At 38.8% G+C, this 26,010-nt stretch overlaps 1 protein-coding gene across 1 annotated transcript; it reads right to left on the bottom strand.

Moving 5' to 3' along the window:
• Positions 1-1,207: 1,207 nt before the first annotated feature.
• On the bottom strand, positions 1,208-19,702 carry tnfrsf9 (tumor necrosis factor receptor superfamily member 9). The gene is made up of 9 exons (XM_031906603.1): positions 19,218-19,702; positions 17,710-17,884; positions 17,046-17,159; positions 12,478-12,618; positions 10,787-10,853; positions 8,087-8,211; positions 6,465-6,536; positions 5,351-5,488; positions 1,208-3,246 (listed from the first exon to the last, which is right to left on the bottom strand). The coding sequence occupies exons 2-9, from the start codon at positions 17,828-17,830 to the stop codon at positions 3,137-3,139; spliced, it is 888 nt and encodes a 295-aa protein (XP_031762463.1). The 5' UTR covers positions 17,831-17,884; positions 19,218-19,702; the 3' UTR covers positions 1,208-3,136.
• Positions 19,703-26,010: the final 6,308 nt, after the last annotated feature.

The raw sequence follows: 26,010 nt of genomic DNA, 5'->3' as shown, positions 1-26,010 counted from the left end.
TTACCAAAGGTTGGAGGGACCTTGCCAAAGGTCGAGCCTTCAAATAGGGCTTGAACTGAAATATTTTGATAACAATTTTTTAGAGTCTTGTGGCAGTAATAAGAAAAGGCTGAAAATTGTCCCAGACTGGATCCTACTGGGAGATTCTCTGGTGCATCTTTGGCAGGCGAATCTGATTGCTACTGCATTGAATTATCTGTTCAGATTCTGGTGGGTATATAGTGCCTTGTACACTCTAATGGCCAAATGAAGTTTGTTGGCTCATGCTCCACAAGCCACAGCTTCTGTTGTGAAACTAATAGTGAAATCATGTTTATGTGCATTTGATTCAATAAAATACCCCTTCCCATTTTTATTTTCTTTTTGCATTTGACATAAAACATATTAAAAGGTAAAGATAAATTGCATTCGCCTCAATTTACTTTCCTTAGCTTCCATGTAAATGGGTCGCAGTACTTTAGTCTTACGTAAGGCTCCATTTTTCTTTTCCTACCCCCATTGTGCTATAACCTTAGTACAAGCCAGCAAGGGGTGTGTATTGTGGGCTCTTGCCCCCCTGTTAAAGGGACAGCATATCCCCATTTTAACATGAGCTCAATAAATGAAGCTTGTGCTGGAGATACTTTTTGCCTATTGTTTTAATTTAGAAATATCTATGGTAGTCACTGTTTGCACAGTAGCTGTTAGCTAGGAAAACAAATTACCAGTTCACAGATAAACCCCATGTATTAGGGCCTGCTCCTTTTCTCAAAGCCCATCAGGCAGCTTGGGAATTGGAGAAGCATTATCTTAGTTTCAACAGATTACTCATTGCAAAGAAACAGGCCCGAGTAATATTTTTCAAGAGATTTTGGGTTGTTTATGTAGATTGTGTAAGAGCATAAACTGTACGCAAGGGACAAGATTGTAGCGTAATATTAGGGGATTTAGTTATCTATATGAAATAAAGCTGTCTCTACTGTATATATACTGAAATAAAGCTGTCTCTACTGTATATATACTGAAATAAAGCTGTCTATACTGTATGTATACTGAAATTAAGCTGTACAGCTCCCAAGGGACCTAACGGAAATTTGTAACATTTCTCTGCTTGGCAAAAGAAAGGGCCACGATCAGCTGTACTGGGATGTTTTATTATAGAAATATAGCAGGAATTTTAAAAGTATTAATTTAATGCAGGATTTATTTCCTAATGAAGCAAGAGTACTTCCATATCTAAGTAGATTTTATTTTCTGTCATTTATTTAGTTCCAACACATTTATTCAGCAGACACTATGCATCATTCACAGCAGTCCCTGCCCCAGTTGGGATTACAGTCTTTGGTCCCTATCACATTCACACACAGTATGAACCAATTAATAAGCCTGTATATTTTGGGAATGTGGGAGGAAACCCACGTAGACACAGGGACAACATACAAACTCCTTGCAAGTCAGAATTGACCCCAGCACAGCAAGGCTACTTAGTGGCCCACCGTGCTGCCAGCCCTGCCCTGATTTTTTGAGTGATCTGGTAACCTTAGTCTGACATTGACCTCATTCTTGTGTATGGATGAGATTGAATTCCTCTGACAGCAATGGCTGCGCTGATATAATTGAAAAACAGAAACATACAGATAAATAATGTTCCACAAACGACTGACATGCATTTTACTTAACATTTATAGAAAAATAAACGTGAATGTAAATCCTACTTATATCTTTATACATAGATCCAGTGTGTGGCCGGTTATGGCTCTTGTGACCTTTAGATGTAGGGCCCTTATATTGACTCCAGATATTGTGCAGTGACACATTGGGATTATTTACTAAAAAACGGTAACCAAATGTTTGCTTCATTATTCTCAATATAATTGGCTAAACACAGCTAATCACTGATTGGTTACTGTAGGTTACTACCCAGGAGCAAATTTGCCCAGTTAAATAAATCCATAGTGCCTAAATTAATCTGGAGATGGCACTGTATATATTACAGTATATTTTACCTCAATAGAAGAATAAAGTTGCTAAATGATTCTGTAATCACCAACAAACAGATGGAATGAACTAAATGGTACATAAGGTACATTTACAGAACATCAATAACAATGATCACTTGCAGTACAATGCAGATTATCTTTCATCTTCAGGCACTTCAGTACTGGCCACAGGAGCTGGGGTGTATATACCTGTATATCAGGTTTTCAGATAAGGGATCTCATACCAGTACTTAATTTTGACCCACCCACATCTCTACACATAAACAGTTTTGTGTGAAAGAAACCCCATTTTTTCCCATACAGCCAAAAAGAATTTAGAGGTAACTGCTAAAATGTTTGTGGGTATGGATTACCTCCCTAAACTGTAGGTCTGGGGCAGTGCACCTGGACCCCTCCATTGTAACCGGTGAGCTTCACAGCTGTGGTTTATCCACACATTACTTCATTTTGTAACATTGGCAGCCGCCATCTTGAATAATTCAATAATACTAAAATACATATATGCATCTCCTATTGAAGCATGATAAATCTAATGGTTTTGCTGCCTACAAGGAAATTCTGGTAAAATACTTTTTTTCAGTAGTGCAGCAGTATATTATATATATGTACAATGTCCACATTGCATGTAACAGTCCATCTTTATCCAGTACAAAAGATGACTGAATCTCTGTACATTACAAAAGTCCATTAAGTGACTCGCTGCAGGCGAAGGAGCACATCCATAGACTGAGTGATGGGGCTCCCTCTGACATCCATCTTCTTTCTTGGACTAGTCTATACTGATTTACTGACTGTTTTATCACTGAATAAAGCTGGGGATCAGAGTCTTTAGTGCAGTGTTAGTGGCGGATTTGGTCAATGTAAACAGAACATGTTGTTATTTATTGGAAAGTCATATACATTCTTAAAAATAGATGAAATGTTTAATAAAACTATTTAGTATATTTTTAAAATTCGTTCTTCCTAAAAAAAAAAAAAAAAGTAAAGCCATAGAACCATAGAACGGGCCCAACTTCAATTCATTGTCAGTCTCCTCGGCAGCGTTCTTCAAGGTGCCCGTAATCAAGCTTTCAGCAGCATCTTCCACTTATTTAAAGTGATACTATGAAGTGAAATCATTGCTCGGTGAGTGGGGTTGGGGGTTGGCAGCTGGAAGCCTAGCACGGTTCCTTGTTTATAGGTTCTTCTTCTTCTCCCTGCTCCTTCTCAGGGTAAGGGAAGCCTATTTCCTCCTCTTCCTCAGAGGTTTTTACCGGCTGATTGGAACCTGCAAACAATGGGGATTTTGTTTCATATAAAGTGTTGTTCTGTGTATTACAGTTTACTGATGTGTTCATTATCTGTTTGTAATTAAAGGAGAAGGAAATGTTCAATCACTGGGGGGGGGGAGCCAAATGTTAGGCCCCCCCCAGTGATTGTAATCGCTCACCTGATACCTTAAAGGTGGCCATACACGCACCGATATTATCGTACGAAACCTCGTTTCGTACGATAATCGGTGCGTGTATGGCATGTCGGCGAGTCGACCGATATCGCAGGAAGCTGCCGATATCGGACGACTCGCCGATCGGACAAGTTTGAAAATTTTGATCGGGCGCCATAGAAGGCGCCTGACCAAAATTCTCCCTTCAGAGCTGAATCGGCAGAAGGAGGTAGAAATCCTATTGTTTCTACCTCCTTACCTGCCGATTCAGCCCTGAATGGTGTGTGGCGGATCTTACGATGTTTCGTGCGACCGATGGTCGTACGAAACATCGTCGGATCGCCACGTGTATGGCCACCTTTAGTTTACACTGTCCCTTTAAATGCCTATGCAGGAAAAGGTGATGTACCCTGCTAGCCAGCCAAAATGTTTACAGGGTAACCCTTTTGAAATAAAAAATAACAAAAGTGGTATAAAGGTGATACCTTTATTGGCTAATCAAGATAATCATAGCAAGCTTTCAGAATCAGCTTGAAAAAGGAACTAAAATGTTCTGAAAGCTTGCTATGATTATCTTAGTTAGCCAATAAAGGTATCACCTTTATACCACTTTTGTTATTTTTTATTTCAAAAGGGTTATCCTGTAACATTTAAATGCCTACAAATGCAGATATGATTTATCTTTTTAGTCAACTTAATGTTTATTTTAGGTGCCAGCGAGCCGGAAAATACCCAACAATATGATACTGACATTGCAAATGGTTCCTCCGGAACCAAACAGTAATCTTGTGACAAATCCCAAGGAACTAAATGTAATATGTTTTAAAGTTTTTTTTATATATATTAAACAGTATTACACTATTGGGATTTTTTTTACATATCTTTTACTAGAGTCTGAGAACGCACAGACAGAAAGAGACCTGCTTGATTGGATACTACAGGCAATATTCTAACCATTGGTTTGTAAGTAGGCACTTCTGCTGACTGGTGGAGGTATCAGTTTGTATATAAGGACTTTTACTACAGCATGCAGGGCCGCTGCTGGCCAAATGGGTGCCCTAAGCAGAAATTTACTTTTGTGCCCCCTCCCCCAAATATTACGGAAGTAAAAATAAAATAATAAAAAAAAAACACCTACTATAGGGGCTTCACACACAGTGCCCCCAATTGCCCCCATAGACAATGCCCCCATAGTAAGTGCCCCCAATAGCCCCCATAGATTGATTGAACTATCCAGGACAGCGGGATGCGCTATAAAAACCGGTGGGACAGTGTTAGGGGGTATGTTATAATAAATAAAAATGTTTTTTTTTTTGGAGCAGCTGGGATGGTGCCCCCCTGGGAGTTGGTGCCCTATGCAGACTGAGTACTCTGCTAATAGGGAGCGGCGGCCCTGACACATGCATCCAAAGAATGTCTGAGCTTATATGCTATTTTTGGAGAAAATAAGGGGAAATGCACCCTAATACTTCCTATAACACTGGGTGTTGATTTAGATAACGGAAATTACTACACTATATGGGCTCCTGATTTCTCTATTTTGCCATAGGCGCTGATCTGTTTTTATATTGTGGGACTTCATATGCAGTTGGGAGACTGTGAAAAGATCGGCAAGAGAAATCAGTCCTGAAGGACATCCAAAAATACTTGTTGTTTTACCTTCTCAAAGGAATAGATGTTCTGGTGTATGACTAGCTAACACAATAAAGCAATAGGGATGTTATTCTGTATATTCCCAGGTGCTCATGTCCCACGATTAATATAATTACATGCAATAGAAGCACAAAGCACCTGAGTCTGTGCACCTTACGTGTGTATGAATACATTTTCATATTTATTCTACACCTGGCTATGTGGGATTTCATGAATATCTGCTCTTATTCTCTAAATCACACTCTCTGGTAAAATTGCACTGCAGACACAATGACAAACAGTAATCAGCACTTACATTTCTTAAATTCCTGCTTGATTTTCTTCATCCATTTTTTTAAATATGGCAAGGAACAAAACAAGCTGGCCAATGAGATGATTACACCCCCAACAATCAGTACATGTATCAGGATTGCATTTACAGAGGGCCCTAGACCTGTTGGAAACAGAAAAAAGAGCTATTTGTACTTTATATAATACTATGTAACACTATGGGGCATAGTCAGAAAGTTTTAAGTAATTATGATATCTGAATGTGTAGCGAAGTGTAAATTCTGCAGAAAATGTCTACTGCACACCTGACTCCGGTTAATAATAAAAAAAAAAAAAAATTGCATAAAAGTAATTACAAAATGATGTATTGTTGCTTTTTACTGGTCCGACGGTTGTGGAGCCATGGGGCAGCCATTTGAAGTAGAAAAGGCACAGGTTACATAACAGATAACCTCTGTAGACTACAATGGTGTTTTATCTGTTATCTGCTATGTAACCTTTGCCATTTCCCCCTTTTTTCCAGCTTAAATGGCTGCCCCTATGGCCACACAGCAGGGTATTTATATAAACTATAGCAGCGTTTCTGTAGAAAACACACACATTTTACCAGTGCAGGGCAACAGTACATTATATTTGAATTGTTTTAAAATACTTTCATTTTTTGGTGTTACTGTTCCTTTAAGAGTCAGACACAGAGAACAGAAGGGGTTAAACAAACACTGATTACAACTACAATTACTTTTAGAAACATGTTTAAAACCATTAAAAATGTGTAGTCAATGAATACTGGAAATCTGCTTAGAATGACATTGTATTATTATTTTTGTTATTACTTTTCTTTTTATATAGCACTGACATATTCCAGACAACTGTACAGAGAGTCTTCATCATAATTTAGCAATAAAAAAATCAGTTTTGGATGAAGGTCCCAAAAAGGCTAATTTACATTGCCCCAGATGTGAGTGCAAGAGAACTAGAGCTTTTTACTGCTTTGTCCCACAGCTCAGGGTGTTGCTGAGTTCTGCCGCTTTATTTATGGAGGAAATGTAAAAAACATGGAGGTTTGTGTTCATAAATGAGCCCATAGGTGTGAATCAATTCTCACACTACTAAATTTAACCTAAAAGACCTATACGTACCTGGATCTCTATTAGTGACATTCTTAGGGATTACATTAACATTATCAGTTTTCTTGTCTTCTGGCTTGATTACTGTGAAGAGAAATAAAATGTAAAAAATGGCACTGATCTTCTCCAAACATCTCTACTGACAGGCCATAGGGCTGCACCGTGTAAAATTACAAACTATTTATAAAGTTGAGTACTTATTCTATGCAAATATGTAGCCAAGTGTAAAATTCTGTAACATAAAAATGTGTTAGGTTGAAAAAAGCCACAATCTTGACTTCCTCTGCTTATATTCCACCCCATGTTTCCTGCCAGCTGAATGTGTCCTATTGACTTCAACAGGGTATGTCACATCTAGGCGTAATATATCGATGTGCATTTAGGTGTTAGTCTAATTAGTTCTTTGTAACGCATTATTACTGGGAGGCGTGGCAACAAGTGACTTTATAAATACCCCACTTACAGCACCATCTACAGCATTTGTTTGTCATAAAATATTTTAGGTACCTTTAAAATAAGCCCCATTGCTTACATTGCTTATTCTTTTTTATTAGGGAGCTGCTGCTGCAAATACTTCCTCACCATTAGGATTTAGTGATTTAATATCCCTTCCCTTAATTTCTACTTTCAGTTAATTTGGGAACTAAGGCACAAATGAAGTTAACTTGTTTTAATTGTTCTAAAGCAGGGGTGGGCAAACTACGGCCCGCAGGCCACATCCGACCGCTAAACTGGTCAGAAGCAGCCGGAGGATTCAGGGAGCCACAGGTCAGGGAGATGGAGGATGCTGGTGGGAAGATGCTGGTAAGGACACTGGGGAATGGAGCTGGAGGATGCTGCTGGTGGGGGGGAGAGCTGGAGGATGCTGGGAAGGACTCAGGGGAATGGAGCTGGAGGATACTGCTGGGGGGGGAGAGCTGGAGGATGCTGGGAAGGACACTGGGGAATGGGGCTGGAGGATGCTGCTGGGGGGAGAGCTGGAGGATGCTGGGAAGGACGCTGGTGAATGGAGCTGGAGGATGCTGCTGGGGGAGAGCTGAAGGATGCTGCTGGGGGGTGGAGCTGGAGGATGCTGGAGTGGGGAGCTGCAGGATGCTGGGGAGTGGAGCTGGAGGATGCTGGGGTGGAGAGCTGCGGGGGGGAGTTGAGAGGCCCTGTGATTTCTGATGGCAGGCCTGGGCGTAAAGCTGGCCCAGCCTGGCCCGCCTGTAAGTCAATGTGGCCCCTGAGCCAAAAAGGTTGCCCACCCCTGTTCTAAAGGCATAGGGCTGTAGCTTTAAACCACTTAAGAAAAATTCCTGTGTGTATTCCCTCTGTTATGGACCTCTTACTCTTGGATATCTTTGGCACCCACCATAGATAGTCTGCCACCCTGCGTGTAGGGTATTTGTCCTGCAGGGGGGCTCTATCTTACAGTATATAGTGTAGGGATACAGGTAACAGGAAGTGTTCAGCAGCCCAATGGAACAAAAGAGAATAAGAGATGCCAACTTTATTGTTATATAGTTCCCCATTAATACAATTCTTAATGGCTTAACAACTAGGTCATACCATATGTATTATTCAAGAAAAAATTTTCATTTAATGTAAAATCTTCATACATGGTTTATGAGGTGCACATTGCAAAAACCTACTTGGTCTCTTGGTGACTTCAGGAGATGCTGTGCTTGACCTTTCTGAAGTGTGAGACACTGTCTCTCCACAAACCACATCTGATGTGCGGGTGCCATTAAACACAGCCTTGACTCCATTGGGACAGCTATGGAGAAAGAAAAGCAAAAATTGTTTGGCAACCAAAACTAGGGTGCATATTCCAGGTGAAACAGATAGAGCAAAGTGAGACTTGGTTATTTGAACTGACTATAGAGCACTGATTTGTTTTGGTTTGGTGAGGGCAGGGTGGCGCTGTGAGATGCGGCAGGAAGTAAGGTAGGTGGCTTCCCAGCAGCCATTTTGTTGTTGGGCGATTACTGAATTAGGCCCTTTTGCCGCATACAGTCTGCATCTATCAATGGAATCTCAGTGTAACCAATTACTGAGGTCTAATCTGCACTTAACTGAAACTACTTAAGTATTGCTATCCCCTATTGTCAACTAAATGGTATAAAGGCACCATTTCCCCACCCAACCCCATTTTCCTGCAAACTGTGTTTATTGCAGGGGGATATCTGTTCTAAGTTTTATGGGATTGTACTCTGCAGGCACCCAAGGAGTTCCCTGTTAATAATTCAGCCAAGGAGAACCCATGAGTGGCTGATAGTAGCTCCTCACGCTCACTGTGATAACAATTACTTTTTCTACTAGGCCATTAAACCTGCTAGCTTCTTGTAAGGGAAAACCCAAGAGGAAGAATATATGATTTAATAAGGAAGGTTATAACCAATCAGGACAAAACTATGGATTCTTTGCAGGGCCAGATTTCCAATGTTTTCCAGATTTCCACCCTTAAGCCAGCCTCCCTATGTGCTTATCCTGCCCCCTAATCTCATTTGTTACTACCAACACCTAAACTGGGCTGGGGAGATTCAAACAACCATCAAAATCCTAATTCTCAATGTTCCAGGTCTTGCAATGAATGAGTGAGCATGCTTGAATGCAGATGTGGCTGGGCACAAAAATTCTGCTGCTCTTGGTCTGGGCCTTTGTGGTCTTCCCAAAAATCCAGAATGTTTCTTGTTAGGAAAGCTTTTGGAAGGGGTAATAAGGGATAGGATACAATACATTGCATATCACAATACTATAAGCTTGTGCCAGCATGGTTTTATGTGTAACAAATCTTGTAGAATAATTTAGTTGCCTTTTATGAGGAGGTGAGCAGGAAGCTCGGTGCTGGAAATGGCAGTGGATGTCGTCTACTTGGACTTTGCTAAAGCATTTGATACAGTACTGCACAAAAAGCTAATGATATTGACCTGGAACATAATGTAATTGGATAGGAAAATGGCTGAAGGATAGATTAAAAAGAGTGGTGGTTAATGGAACATTTTCTAATTGGGCCAGTGTGGTTAGTGGAGTACCGCAGGGGTCAGTCCTTGGTCCTTTGCTTTTTAACTTGTTTATTAATGACCTGGAGGTGGGCATAGAGAGTACTGTTTCTATTTTTGCTTATGACACTAAATTGTGCAAAACTATACGTTCTATGCAGGATGCTGCAGAGCAATTTGACAAAACTGGAAAACTGGGCAATAAATAGGAAAATGAGGTTCAATGTTGACAAATGCAAAGTTATGCACTTTGGTAGAAATAATATAAATGTAAGTCATACACTAAATGGTAGTGTGTTGGAGGGATCCTTAATTGAGAAAGATATGGGGATTTTTGTGGATAACAAGTTGTCTAATTCCAGGCAGTGTCATTCTGTGGCTACTAAAGCAAATAAAGTGCTGTCTTGTATAAAAAAGGGTATTGACTCAAGGGATGAAAACATAATTTTGCCCCTTTATAGGTCTCTGGTAAGGCCTCACCTTGAGTATGCAGTGCAGTTTTGGGCTCCAGTCCTAAAGAAGGATATTAATGAGCTGGAGAGAGTGCAGAGACTGCAACTAAACTGGTAAAGGGGATGGAAGATTTAAGCTATGAGGTGAGACTGTCGAGGTTGGGGTTGTTTTCTCTGGAATAAAGCCGCTTGCGAGGGGACATGATTACTCTGTACAAGTACATTAGAGGGGATTATAGGCAGATGGGGGATGTTCTTTTTTCCCCATAAAAACAATCAGCGCACCAGAGGTCACCCCTTTAGATTAGAGGAATGGAACTTTCATTTGAAGCAGCGTAGGTGCTTTTTCACGGTGAGGGCAGTGAGGTTGGGGAATGCCCTTCCTAGTGATGTGGTAATGGCAGATTCTGTTAATGCCTTTAAGAGGGGCCTGGATGAGTTCTTGAACAAGCAAAGTATCCAAGGCTATTGTGATAATAATAGCTACAGTTAGTATTAATGTTGGTATATATAGTTTATGTATGTGAGTGTATAGATAGGTCAGTATAATTTTGTGTATTTATCAAACATATATAACTATGTCATTTAAACCGAGGGGGAAAACCCAAAGGGAAATTGCGTTACTTTCAGCAGTTAATATTTACATGAGACAAATACAAAAGGAAAATGAAACAAGAGGTGCCATTTCTGACTTTAGGTAATGTGCACAGAGTATATTGTGGAGGATCAAGGAGATAAGAAGGGTGAGAGTAAAGCGGTACAAAAGGATGGATGAAAGTAGAGAGGTAGGAATTGAGAAAAGTACAAAACAGAAGGTGATGAAGGTTATTGTTTCCATACAGTTTATTGAAACACGATTTTAAACCTATGCTAATACCCACGTAAAATAAGTACATACATTTTCCATGGTTTACATTTGCCTTCTCCTCCAGGCTTAAATGTTCCATCGGGGCAGTCAGTGCACTCTAGAACCAAATAAAATAAAAATTTACACAGTTATGACCTTAATTTTGACTGTAATTGGGCAGTGCTTGGAATATGGCTATATGTCACACAACTTTAGCTGGCCATACTCGTACCTAGTTTCATATGATTTTCGGACTGTGTGTGGGCAGTGAATTATCTTCCCGATAATTATCGTACCATGGCGATCGGTCATTTAGTCAATCAGCCAGGTTAGAAAATTTAAGTCAGCTATCGAACAAATCTGTGCATGTATTGTGTATATGACAATATCCTTGGGGAACCTACAATAGAAGTCACTTTCATATTATTGGTGTCTGCCAACTATTTCATGTTCAGAACATCCTCCGATTTGTATTTTAAAGACTTTATCCTACAATTTCAGTCTAAATGTTAGTTTCAGATTGTTGCATTTAAACGCACAACTGATATCGGAACATTCGTCGGAAGAAGACTAAAATCTAAAAGTGTATGGCCACCTTAAAGGAACAGTAACACCAAAAAATGAAAGAGCTTTCAAGTAATAAAAATATAATCCACTGTTGCCCTGCACTGGTAAAACTGGTGTGTTTGCTACAGTAACACTACTATAATTTATATAATAAGCTGCTGTGTAGCCACGGGGGCAGCCATTCAAGCTGGAAAAAAGGAGAAAAGGCACAGGTTACATTGCAGGTAACAAATAAGTTCTGTAGAATACAATAGTGTTTTATCTGTTATCTGCTATGTGCCTGTGCCTTTTCTCCTTTGAATGGCTGCCTCCATGACTACATAGCAGCTTATTTATATAAATTATAGTAGACTTTCTGAAGTAAACACACAACTTTTACCAGTGCGGGGCAGTTACATTTATACACTTTCATTTTTTGGTGTTACTGTTCCTTTAAGACACTAAGTTCAACCTAATGAAATAAACGTAAAACTAGATGAACACAAGCCAAATTGTAGGATATTGGGCCAGTCTGCTGGATGTTTGTGCAGTTTGAGCAGGAAGTATATACAGTATATCCCATGGATAAGCCCAATTGGTGACTGCTAGGGACCTCCAGTGCAGTGCCAAGATACATGTTAAATCATCTCAGTGGTTGACCTGTTTTTTTGCTTTGGCCCTCATCAGTAGTTCATTAGTCACTAGACTAGAACACTCGGGGGGTACACTAACTCTGCACTCTGCTGTTTTAGGGCAACGCAGCTCTAATGCTGTGACATCCCTTGTGTAAGAGTTGGTATATTCAACTTGGAGAAGTCCTTTTTTTTAACTAAACCTCTGACATTCCACCACCAGCCTTTCTTTATTGCAAGATGTTTACTAACAAAGGCCCTTACTGTACTGGTGTATTGCCAGCAGTTGATTACACAGGGCAGACACATTTATCCATTTTGCATCTAGGCTAATTGGTCAGATACTAGGCAAGCTCATCTGTTGAAGGCCATTCTAACAGATTACCCATTTTGATACACAATAACATTTTATGAAAACTGAACTAGGAATCATAACACTGTTCAAGCCTCTGAACAAAATAAACAAGATTATAAAGAAGACCATTGTCTGATTATTGTGTGTGCATTTTTAAAAGAAAGACGTTCATTCTTTTCAAATACAACTGTACAAATGTGAAGTCTTACTTTCCCCTGTAAGCTCTTGCCCTTCTGGGCATCCATAGATGGTGCACATCTCACAGTTCGCCCCGACACATATTTTGCCCTTGGTACATTTACAGACAGCATTCGAGGTGGGGGTGCACTTCCTCTTGTACTCGAAGATATCTGTTGTGGTTACAGACATGTTAAAGGAACTGACTGATGAATAAAAAGATTTTACAAATATAATACCTTAAATGGTTGAACTTAATGGACATTTAAGCTTTTTCCTCCTAGCTATGTAATTATATAAGAAAGCGGTATAACCCACACACAGTGGACAGTTGACAAAATCTTTGGCCCTAGGGCTCTTACATTCCTGTGTGGTGCAACACAGCTCATTGGAGCTCAGGGCTTAACTGACCTCATTCTGCTCTAGTGGTCTGTACCCATAAGAGAACATTTAAACACCGGTAGTATGGCAAATACATACACATATACACCATAAAATAGTGGCCATTTTTCAAATTTCTCATCAGTTTAAAGTTGGCCATACCTAGGCCGATATAAGCTGACATCTTGGGTAATGTCATGATCCATCCAGCTAATATATGGCTGAAAATTGGACAGATATCTTTTGGACAAGTATAACATTGGCAGTGATTTGTCCTCTCCCAACAAGTCAGCGCATGTCCTATTCTGATGTGATAATTAGTCCAGAAACAAAAAGTTCAGATCAGCCTGACTCAAAACACAAGCGTATTATATATGTGGCCAATGTGATGCTCTATGTGTTTTAATCCAGGAAATTAATCTATCAGTCATTCACCTTCACCCTTTGCTTTTTTTCCCCTATTAGGCAACACGGAAATTTCACAGACACAGTCATCCTAGAGAAAAACATGTGGCTTTGAGTCATCCTATCATCCCAAAACCAGCCATAACATTCCCCTTTCTGTGTTTTGTCCTTTCTATTTCCTTGTTTGCATTTTTTAAAATGGACATTGCCTGTTTGGATTGTTGCCTGTTTTATGGGCACTGTAGTCTGATTTTTGCTAAAGATATATATATGTATGTATATCTTTATTTATAAAGTGCTACTTATGTACGCAGCGCTGTACAGTAGAATAGAATAATACAAACAGGGGGTTATTAAAATAATAATAGATAAATACAAAGTATAATACATATTCAAACTGTCCAACATGGAGCTTTATTCAATAGTATTAGAAGCAGTGACAGTCAGAGAGGGGCATTATGACCGCTGCTGTTTATCACTGGATGACAGAGATGGTAGAATACCTTATAAGCCATTGGTAAAACATTTGTTTTCAGGCCTGTATTACACTGTTTTCAGGCAGAACAAACACATTGTATACATAACAGTGTCAGCCTTGAATAAAACAGCCTCAAACACTTTCTTAATCCATATATATTAGTTAGGGTTAGGGAAGTATAAAAACCCATTTCAAATCAGACCAGAAAGATCAGTATTCTAGCAGATTTACAGCAATGATATGGCATGACTTAAATGGGTAGTTAAAGTATTTTCTAAAGAAACTACAGGTAGTGACTCGAAAATGAATTTAAAGAGAATTATTTAAAGAAAGTTATTTAAGGACTTTAACAGTAACAAGTTACACAATCAACTTTATTATTATTATGAATATTGTGAAACATTTATAAATAATTATTGTGAAATACTGGAAAACTGAGTGACTATTAAAAAGTGGAAACATAATTGTAAGTATATGACTGCTGCTGCTGGCACAAGGGCCACTAAACAGTGCGGCGATGTATATATTACATATAAACATATATATATACTAATATACTTTCAGCATGATGGTGGAATAAAAGCATAACTTCTATTAACGAAAAACGGAGTGCTGGTCCTTCATACTTTATATATATATAAGTCAGATGTAAAGTAGGCACTCTCGTATAAGTAAATAGATAAATTGCCTGCGTGCAGAAACATATCAAGTAGGAATTCAGTTTAATCAAGTTTCCATTTTGAATAAACATCCTTTGTTTGCATAAGACCTGTGAGTGTGGCTGAACTACTGGATTCCTATATATATATATATATATATATATATAGCGAACCCAGGGTGGCACTCTGCTTCAGCTCTTAGCTCGGGTGCAAGGTAAATGATTTAAATATCCAAAAAAGACCAGCAACACCGAGTTATGTTCCAAAAACAATCAATTGTGTATTAAAAACGCATGAACAGCCTGTTGGCTGTTCATGCGTTTTTAATACACAATTGATTGTTTTTGGAACATAACTTGGTGTTGCTGGTCTTTTTTGGATATATATATATATATATATATATATACAAGTATAGGAACCACTGGCACTCGCGTATAAAGCACAAAAATTGCCTGGGTGCAGCCTTCAAAGCAGAGAGCCGAAATAGAAAACGAAGAAGCCGCTCTCACAGGACTTACCGGTATGTACAAAATACAGATTCTTTTTATTTAATGGTGGACTAACGTTTCGGCTGAATACCTCAGCCTTTCTCAAAGTGATATATATACCAAACTATATTTGTAATAGTAAACTGGCCTTTCGGTTTTTCTGAACATTTTTTTCTGATATTTGGCATGGGATTTGCATGGTTATTTTCATACATGAAGGGTGTTACCTGGGATCAGATTATAATACCACTCAAGTGTAAACGATTCTATTAAACACAGGGGAAAACACAGAATTTTCATAGGGGAAATTCCGCTTGCACTTTCTGTTATGCACCATCACAAATGCAATATTATTGCAATAAATAGCCAGGACATCCAGCCCCGACATTACAATGTTTTATTCATTATTAATTTACTATTTACTCAACACTTTGGCTGTTACCAGCTTTTTGGTAGGACTTGTGCACTTTGTAGCAAGATGGCAGGGTGCTTGGGTGCTGCCTATTTAGGTTTGAGAGCTTACAATACATGTGAGGTGCTCTTTATCTATTTGTGCTCTGCATATCACTATTAGAGCCTGTTACTAAGGGTGCATGTCAGTCCTACTGAGTGGTTAAATCTATGCAAATGTATTCTTTCAGAAGCAATGATCTGCAAGGTCCCTGGTGATTCTGAATGTTCTACTTTTAGTTTCTAACTACAAATGTTTGGTGCCCTAAATTTCTGAAGTTCCATCTGGGGAACCAACAGAAGAGGCTGCTCAGTATTTGCACTGGCTGACAGTGTTGGATTGGCTTCTTGGTCCCACCACTTAATATTGAGGGCCCACTCAGGGCTGATAAGAATGGTCCTTGGCTGGGGGGGCACTAGGGCTGGGGCTGACTGCAAGATCCTCTGATACTCTGTTAGGGCAGTCTAACTCTGCTGTGAGACAAATAATGTAGTAGAGTAACAGCCTAATTGATGCCCATAGCCTCCCTGCTGCAGGTATTAACTATAGCTATTGTATGTATTATCAGGAATGCTTTGCTTTTGGGCTTTCCATAAGGCTACAAAAACATTTTAACATTAAATAAACACAATAGGATTGTTTTGCCACCAACTTCTATTCATGCAGTTTAGTTGCCATCAAGTACCAGTTACTGTTTTATTATTAGGAAAAGGGAAATTGGTCAAAAGAAAACATAGTTTCCTTTCAAAGCATTCCCATATTTTAAGCATTCTGGATAATAGGTTTCCAGACAATAATTCCAGTCCTTGTTATATCATGATACAATCCATAGCTGATGTAGGCAACCAGAGATACACAGTGCATGACAGTGAGGTGTATCCTGTCTGTGGGAGGAAAGGGAACTCCTGCCGTCTGTGCAGAGCGTAACGGTGGTTAAGCCACACACATAGAGCCAGGGAGTTCCATGCCATCACGTGTGTCTATGGCTGCATGTCACTAGCTTAGGTAAAGCTGTGAGGAAGTGACTCTTCCTGACTCTCGGTTCTCAGAGGGAAGCACTGAAATGCTAACCCAGCATAACAGTACAAAACATGAAGCTGCAGATTTAAAGTGTGTGTAACATAATTTTTTTTGTTCAAGGAATACTCTTTGCACCTGCATAGCTGACTAAAGGACCCTATGCAAAGAATAGATGCCCAAGGTTTCCAGATGCCTCCTACCGCCTTCAGAAACCTGAGAGCAGCAACTGATACATGATTGGGGGGGTATTAAAAATAATAGGCAATTATTCTTTATAGACATTATTTCACATATTGTAACTTTACTAGGATAACTCTGATGGTTGGGTCCCATAGTGTCAGTGCCCTGTGTTACAGATGACCCTGCAGTAGAGGACCATAGCAATGCAAAATATGATATAAAGGTAAATAATCTATTAGCTGTGTCTTTCTATATATTTGGATAGCCATTTATTAAGGCTACCTAAACTAAAAATGTAAAGAAGAAAAGCCCAAATGGATCATTTTACCACCAATAGGGATTCAAGCAGCTTAGTTACTATCTAGCCTAAGGTACTGTTTTATTATTACAGGGGGGAAAAGGAATCAGTCTAAAAATGTAAAAAATGTAAACAGCATTCCTATATTTCAGAGCATTTAGGATATTAGGTTTCTGCATAATAGATCCTATACATGTGTTGTTTTAACAGGCACACATCAAAATTATGTAAGGGACTTACTTTCACATGTTTTGCATCTCTTACAGCTGGAGTTGTCATTGGATGTTTCCATAAAGCTTCCTTTCGGACAAGGAGTACATTTGCCGCATCCATTCATCATGTTAAGCAAGTATCCTGCAAAAACACAATTTGAGATTATTGTTACTACCAAGCAAGTAGATCCCAGAGGCACCAGTGAGTAGATTCAGCCTGAGGAATCAAGGTGCTACGAGTGACTCCCCCCATTGAGAAAGCAAGATGGAACTGGTGGCCCTGGATGGTGTAGTGCACCTGATACAGGGAGGCTACTGTCCAACTTGTTCTTAGTGTATCTTAATAAATGAACATATTAAAAAACAACATCCAAACAGTGAAGTTATAATTGAAGGCGAATTTACTATTAACCTCAGTATCATTTGGATAAAGTCCTCTGATGCATTGCCTGGGTATGGGTGGTATCTGCACATGCCAGAACTAGTACATATCCTGCACTCTCTATAGAGACCAATCATTAACAGTAATACTAGCACTGGGGGGTGATACATTTATTTATAGGGTGATACATTTATTTATAGGATAGAATGCTCCACATCAGAGCTGTGGTTGTTAGTACTAAACAACTGGATCAGTCTAATGTAGCCCACAGCATGGGTGCAGATTTATTGCTTTGTTCAAACAATCTTACCAGGATTACAAAGATTGCAGCAGTCTCCTGTCTTTTTTTGGCAAATGTCATAGTGTTCATTAGCCCCCATGGTCCTTAGCACCAGCAACCCCAGCAAGAGGCTCCACAAGGCAGTTTCCATCTTGTATTAAGTAAACGCCAGGCAGTCTGAAATGTGCAGTAATATTGGCTCTACCTAAGGAAGTAAAAGTAAATTATTATTATTACTGAAAAGGGGAAGAGAAAGGTGAAAGGTAGTTTGTTCAAGGTAGTGGTGCAGAATTTATTATCAATATTTGTTAATGGACGTTCCTCATTCTCTATATATACACTCTTACTGCCATCTTTACTATCAGCCTAACCATTATAAGTTCATGCTGTTTTCCCCTTTCCCAAAGGTAAAGGGAAAGTGTTGCTTTTATAAATAATCCACCAAACTAAGTCCATGCTAGTTTGTTAATTTCTTCCCCTAAACACTATTAAATATGTTTCCATTATATAAATAATAATGCCCTAGTGACAAAGAGCATGGTTAAGTTGCTTGCAGTAGGTAGTACAATGTTAGATAGATGAAGAATATATAGTGTTATATAAATCTATTTTCCAGAATGCTTGGGACCTTATGGTTTGTTATTTGGATCTTTAGTAAAAAAATATATTTAAACATTAAATAAACTTAATAGAATTGCCTTGAATGTATACATCTTAGTTACAAGGTAGTGGTATTACAAAGAGAAAGGGAATAATAAAAAACAGAATTATTTAAATAAAATTAACTCTATGTGAAATGGCCTTCTCATAATCCAGAGCTTTCTGGATACCAGATCTCCAGGTAAAGGATCCCATACCTGTACTGTAATCAAAGTAGGAAAATGCAGAGAAAAAGTTATTTGGTAGATTGGGAAGATTTCGGGAGAGATTCGTTCAATTTTTCAGGCATAGTGACTGTAAATACTATACAAAATGTAAAAATGAAAGAGAAATGGCTAGCCTTGGACATTAAAGGAACAGTTTTACCAAAAATGAAAATGTCTCAAAGTACTAAGAATATAATGTACTGTTGCCCTGCACTTGTAAAAGTTGTGTCTTTGCTTCAGCAATCCTACTATAGTTATATAAACAACGTTGCTGCTGTGTAGCCTTGGTGATTGCTATTAAAAATGAAATAGGGCTAAATGGTACAGATTACATAGCAGATAATGGATAACATCTGTAAAACACCATTGTATTTCACAGAGCATATGTATGTACAGGTTACATAGACCTATGCTATGTAACCTGTACTTTTTCTCATTTTTTTCCAGCTTGAATGACTGCCCCCATGACTACACAGAAGCTTATTTATATAACCTATAGTAGAGTTACTGTAGCAAACACACAACTCGTACCAGTGCAGGGCAACAGTACGTTGACACTTTAATTCTTTTGGTATTACTGTTCCTTTAATGAAAGCTGTCATTGCAAATGATCGGAGTAAGTTCCGACTATCACAGTACCATTTAAATCATCTGTCTCTCATATTCACTTACTGTAATGTTGCGGGGAGGTGAGCCTGCAGATGTATGACACTGTGGTGCCTCTCTGGATGAGAAGTGCAGTTCAGGGCAGGTTATGGAACATTCTGGGAATAATTCTGCTCAGAAAACAGACAAGCAGCTGAGTGCAGCAGGTAGTACTTCTGTAGCTGCATACAGATCTGTAATGGTACTGTGGTTCTGACAAACATCCAATCCTTGGACAGGGAGACTGCCTGTTGCTTGTCTATGCATTGGGTCCAGATGGGTTCAGAGCGGTTCTAGGAACAAGAGCTCAGCCTTGCAGCCCCACTCTGTGAATAAGCCTCACAATATGGGCATGTTCAGCATTCTGATTCTTCTCTGGAGAGCAGGTTATTCCCCAGCAAGCAGCATAGCACTCACACACCATCTGCAGCCCCTGTGTCACACTGCATGTTGTGTTTAACCACGGTGTGGACTTTCCCTAATTAGAGGAGTGATTATATTTTGAGACTGCCCTCCCGCCCCTGCTTATGTTTTTGAATGCATTGAAGCAATGGCAAGGCAAGTTAATGCTGTGAACACAAATGAAATGAAATGATTCACAAGGAAATCCCATATAACAGATTTTACTGCTAGGGACAAGCTTTAAACAGTATGAAGTAATTCTTTGCTGGTAAATGGTAATGTGGGACATGTCAGTAAATGTGGGCACATTATGTTGTTGGGGACAGCTTTAGGACAGCTACTGTCAACAAAGTAGGTGTTAATAGGAATGTCGAGCAGATAGTCATAGGGTAGGTTGGTGTTGTGACAGGGTTAATAGGGATGTGCTTGGGCAGTAACTGAGTACCCCAGAATTTCAGGTGAGGTTCTGAACTACTGTTTATGTGATTATTAGGGATGTGGTCAGTTAAACACTAAACTGGGAACCAAGTAATATGAATAATAGTAATAGTAAAGGGGCTGTAAACCCAATGTTGCCTATTCAAAGACATTATAAAACTGAAATTCTAAGCAACTTTCCAGTTATTTTAATTACAGAGCTGCAGTTGTATTAAAGTGATTTGTAAATATAACTGTTATTAAATTATTTATTTGTTTTAATGTAAAATATACATTACTTTCTTCTTTAAAAATAACTGTAGCTACTACATTTTTTTCTGTGCAGAATGAAATGAATCACACAAGCTTTCCTGGCATTACCCAGTGGAACTGTCCTGTTGCACAATGATACATTCCCCTTCAAACCAACACTGAATTGCACAGGCTCACTGGGCTATTACATGGTACCCAGCAGGCCATTCTTTACAAAAGATTAGTGTATTTTTTACATCACTGAGCCTGCAAAGAACAGGCTTCTGCTTATCTGTAAGTCAAAACAGTTGCAAAGGAATGAATAAAAAGGGGGGGGGGGGTTGTTTATACGGATCTCATTATCTCTAGTTAAGCTAACAGCTAATTACATAGGTGTAAGTAATCCTAATTAACTCTCTATTTTAGTTTTATATTAAAAAAAGCATTTTGTTAAGATTTTTTTAAAAAAATGTTCTCATGTTACAAAAAAGTTATTGCTGCCCCTTTAAACCCCATAGCTGAACCTGTGCTTTTTTTACATAAATACACACATTTAGTAATAGAACTGCACCTTCAGGTTTTTTAGCACATCTAGTACTTCGGCCAGGAGCTGTAATAAGTATGTCTGGTTTAAAGAAGCATAGATACCCTGGGCAAGCATTACAATGTAACTCCTGTTACAGAGTCTAATGCTCTTCGATGATAAATCTAAAAATATGTTCCAAATTTTCTTGTTTGCTAGGAGTATTTGTTTTAATAATTAACAGTATTTCACATGACCTTTATTTTGGGATTGTACGTTAAAAAATGGTGTTTTATAATTGTTTACGCTAGCTACACGGAATTGAATGAATACTAGCGCCATCTAGAGGATACATAATCTACTAGCATCAAAGCTGCTGATTCTTCTAAATATTTAGATACCAAGTAGAATTCATAACAATAATCTCATAATGATTGCATAGCAATAATATGATTTTTGCTATAGTCGTGTTGTGTTCATTGATAACAAAACAATCACCACACAGTACACAGCCTTGTGGCTGTAGGGTAATTACTTGCTCCATAAAGACATCAGCAATTATTTATTTATTTAATAAAATAAATAATAACTATTTAATATACATGTAGATACCATATAAAATACTATAATAGAGGACTGTAATATAGAAGATGATGTCTTCTTACTTCCTCACTGGCTAAAGTCTTATGGGTCAAACTTTTCACAGGCAACAGGCAAGTTGTAGCATGGCACTGACCCCCTTATGTAAGTGACAAATACAAGACTCAAATAGAAAAGGCTGCTAATTTGGGGCAAGCCTAAAAATGGGGGCTTTTAATTACCCAGATATTGAGTGGAGCTACAGTACTGCCACTAGAGTTAATGAAAACAAGTTTCTAAACGTCCTACATGACGTTTTAGGTCACAGGTTTTTGAGCAGCCAACCAGAAATCATGCACTACTAGATCTAATGATCTCTAATGACCCAGAATGTATAGCAAATATAAATCTGTATAGCAAAATAGCTATACCAATATCTATGCTGGCTCTGATATGCATGCCCAATGTAGTTATGATGCACAGATTATAATATTTTCCGTGCTTGCGTATATAAAAATAAATAATATTTAATGCAAAAACTACTCATTTTTGGAAACAGAATCATAAAGTGAAAAATAATGCAATGTACCCAATGTATTTTTGATATAATGATAGATCCCCCTTAAATATTTAACAGACATACATAGGGGCTGATTTACTAATCCACAAATCCGAATCCCGAATGGGAAAAAATCTAATTGGAAACGAAGATTTTGCGACTTTTTCGTATTTTTTGCGATTTTTTCGGCGCTGTCGCAACTTTTTCGTGAATTGACGCGACTTTTTCGTATTGAGCGCTAGTAAACGGCGGGCAAACCTTTCTGATTTTTTCGCAACGGCTACGAATAAGTCGCGACGGCGACAAAAAAAATCACAAAATACCGATCATTACGAAAAAAACGCATTCGGACGCTTTCGATCCGTTCGTGGATTAGTAAATCGGCCCCATAGTATACCAGTGCTAAACAAGTGTTGCATATATGAAATGAATGAAAGCTGGTACTGGGACAGCACAGCTACTGTAGGTGGCACTTACTGTAACCCCTATTTGCATGTAGAAACTAACAGAAATTAAATTTTTCGGGGCAGTGTTGGCATTTATAGTAAATGATTTTGCTCAATGTGTACATAGTACAAGGCATGGCTAGAACTAACCTGGCTCCTAGTTTAACAGTAGAACATTCTGAAACCAAATTTTAAAAAAGCCAAGAGCAATAAAAAAGAGAATTCATATGAAACCAATTCCTTAGGGTGCGGTGTGTGTGTGCGCCCAAGGTACAGTTGCACCCAAGCTCTCAGCTCTCTGTGCCGTGTCGAGTTCAGCGTTCACAGGTGAAGTCACTGGTGTCCTAAACTAAACATGACACGGCAAAGAGAGCCGTGGGTGCAACTGAACCTTGGGCGCACACCACACACCTTGTCCAGTGAAGAGCAAATAATAATAAATAGTGATGGGCAAATGGATTTGTATCGAATTTCCATGGTTCGCCATTGTCTGATTTATTTGCAAAACAGGCAAAAAAACTTGGTACGTGTCCAAAAATTGTCGTCAAAAGAATTGTTGCGAGCGTCAAGAAAAAAAAAAGAATTGTCACACGTCGAAAGAATTGTCTTGCGCCAAAAATAATTGTCTCAATTTTCTCTCTTTGAAAGAATTGTTGCACGTCAAACATATTGGCGCGCGTATTGTCATTTGACATTTTCCCTGTTTCGCACAATTCACCGTTTCGCAAATCTTTTGAAAGTTTTGCAAATTTTTTGGCGAAGCAAAACGGGACAGATTTGCTCATCACTAATTATAAATAAAAGAGATTCGGAAGTATAGAGCTGAGACATAATCATTTAAAAAACAGCTAGACTGTGGTCTGTACTGTATTTGTGTCTCCACAGATATAGCCTAGGGGGTGGGGGGTCTTCACATATTATAAATCCGCCACTGATTCTGCTTAACTGTCTGGTCACCTTACTGGGGCATTTTCAGCAGGGCACTGGATTATAGGTATGTAAATTGTATGTATGTATATGTTGATTTGTAATTTGTATACCACTCCTTGGATGGTTGGAGGTTGAAATTATGGCTTTTTCATTATGATATATAAATATATAGCAGTTGGTCAAAATCCAAAGTTCTGCATTATTCATCACCTATACTACTTGCATACACGGTAGATGAAAAAAATACAATATCAGACCAGATATAAACAAGAATATAGAATATACATAAATACAAAAAAAATGTACAGGTCTCTTCCCTGTGCAGCTTCCAGTGAGTGGGTGGGTAACTTACAGACACAACTAGGTGAATAATAAGTACTGTAAAGTTTAGTGGTTTGAGGCATGGCTACCCCGGTGTGGTTGCTCTACCAAGACTGAATTTTCATGTGACAGTGTCCTTGTTAAAGGGGTACTAGGAGGACGCCCTTGGAGAGTTTCAGCTCCCTCTTGTTTACAGTCTGGGGGCCTAAGGTTTGTGGTTTTATAGGTTGATTAGCTCTCCAATTGCAGCTTTAGGAAAGGTACCATTGTGCCCAGTGTATAAAGCCCCAGAGCCCTAGGTATCCTGCCTTCTTCCACTTGGTGGTATCCCTAGGGATCAGCTAGCAATCAATCTAGTTAGTAGATTCTTCTAGGTCCTAGGATATCTCCACCCTTTCAGGTTTCTATTTATCAGTCTTTAGAAAATCTTTTTCTAAGAAATTTATTTTGAATATTGGGATCAAATAATCGAATAATCAGCATTGCACAGAGCATTGGTCACTTTCATTTGTTGGTAATTCACTTTTAATTTAGTTATCTAATTACACACAAAGCATGTGCACTATACATTGCAGTCACACAGTGACCATAAAGAGGTTTGTCTTCTCCTCTCACCTTGCCGAAATCCCAAAATAACATTGAATTGTTGGCCTCTAGACAAACACACAGGATGTAAAACATGGCTATATATACTGCTTTTTGTAGTAATAAAGTTTTACGCCAGAGGGAGGCCACAGCGCTAGAGAGTGTAATAATGTTTTTTGTATTTACAAATCAGAATTTCACCTCTTTATGTTACCAGAGGCAGCTCTTTGCCACCCCTAGTAACTTGCCGGGCGCTGCCACAATTGTCTCTAATTCCATAATGGGCTAAAAATAAAGGTTTACATATCCTTTAACTGGGCTTATATGAAAACCCATTATCCAGAAAGTTCTGAATTATGGGAAGGCCATCTCCTATAGGCCCCATAACAAATTATTCTAATTTGCAAAAATGATTTCCTTTTTCTCTGTAATAATAAAACAGTACCCTATGCTTGATTCTATCTAAGATTAATTAACAAAACAATTCTATTGGGTTTCATTAATGTTTAATTTATTTTTAGTAGACTTGAGGTATGAAGATCCAAATTACAGAAAAATCCCCCAAGGTCCTGATTATTCTGGATAACAGGTCCCATAGCAGAGCAAATAGGAATTCTTTTTAAATTATTGCCTTCACCTTGGGCCCCCGCAGCCACTGATCTAGGTCACCCTATGGGGGTATTGGTGCAAGGATCAACTTGAAACCAACAGGACCTGCTGGTTTACCTGCGAGTTGGGGGAACTAGTGATGGGGTGGTGCTTACCTACATACTCGCCCAGTGATGGTGGGGTAAGTGCAGGTACATAAAGCGCCAGGGCCCAGTTGGGTTGAGTTATATCGGGTTAGGGTTGGGCTTGGTTTGAATTATCCTAGCACCGCCTATCACTATAGGGGGGCTAGCCCATCCCTCTAATGCAAAAAAAAAAAAAATACTATTTAACTTTGTGTAATCATCCTGCAATGACAGTTTCCTTTAAAAAAAAACCAAAAAACTATTTATTGTGTTTTTTTTTAATGCAAAAATATGTTTAAAAATTACTTATTGTATGGCAAATTCTCCTATAATCCTCAGCAGTCAAGTAACCCTACAATGAGAACACTTACTTTAATGGCTACAAAGACTACACAATACAAACAGTGTTCCGTATAGACAGTTGGGGCGTAATATGTAGAAAAGTACGAAAACTAACCACTACTTCCGGAGCGAAACTGCGATGATATCTCTCAATAGATAATTATAGCATCTCAACCCACTTTTTCTTTAGTTCATTTCCCAGTTGTAAACCACAAACTGCCGTGAGCTCTTATTGTTATGCAAAGACTTGTAAGTTTGATATCCCACCCACACATGGGATCTTGTCTTATTAATGCTTTGAACTTGGCCTGGCGAGCAGCTAAGGGACTTTATTGGGTTTTTTTTTTTTCAATTACAGCTGCTTTCTCACACACCCCCCCTTATGTTAGCAGAAAATATTTGGCTGTGTTGTGTATTTGTGTAGGGTTTGTTTGACTGGGCCACATACATTTCCCCACCAAGTAAACTCTTCAATAAACCCTAAGACTGCTTATTGAAAGGGGGGCACTAAAGTAATTACAACTTGGGTTCTAGAAGGGAAAGATGAAATTCTGCCACCCCGGCAGTGCAAAGTCTATGGAAAACATGACTAGAGAAACACAGGACGACAGTATTGAATTTCCATTGACGTGGTGTTATGGTTTGCCAATTTTATGACTGAAACCTTGAAACTAGAAGCCCCTGATTTTGAAACTGTATGTACTTGCACAGATACTGCATTACAACAGGG

This window comes from Xenopus tropicalis, chromosome 7, assembly GCF_000004195.4.
Source record: "Xenopus tropicalis strain Nigerian chromosome 7, UCB_Xtro_10.0, whole genome shotgun sequence".
Taxonomy (NCBI): domain Eukaryota; kingdom Metazoa; phylum Chordata; class Amphibia; order Anura; family Pipidae; genus Xenopus; species Xenopus tropicalis.
The sequence above is the reverse complement of the archived record's forward strand: the minus strand, read 5'-3'. Positions and strand labels throughout refer to the sequence as shown.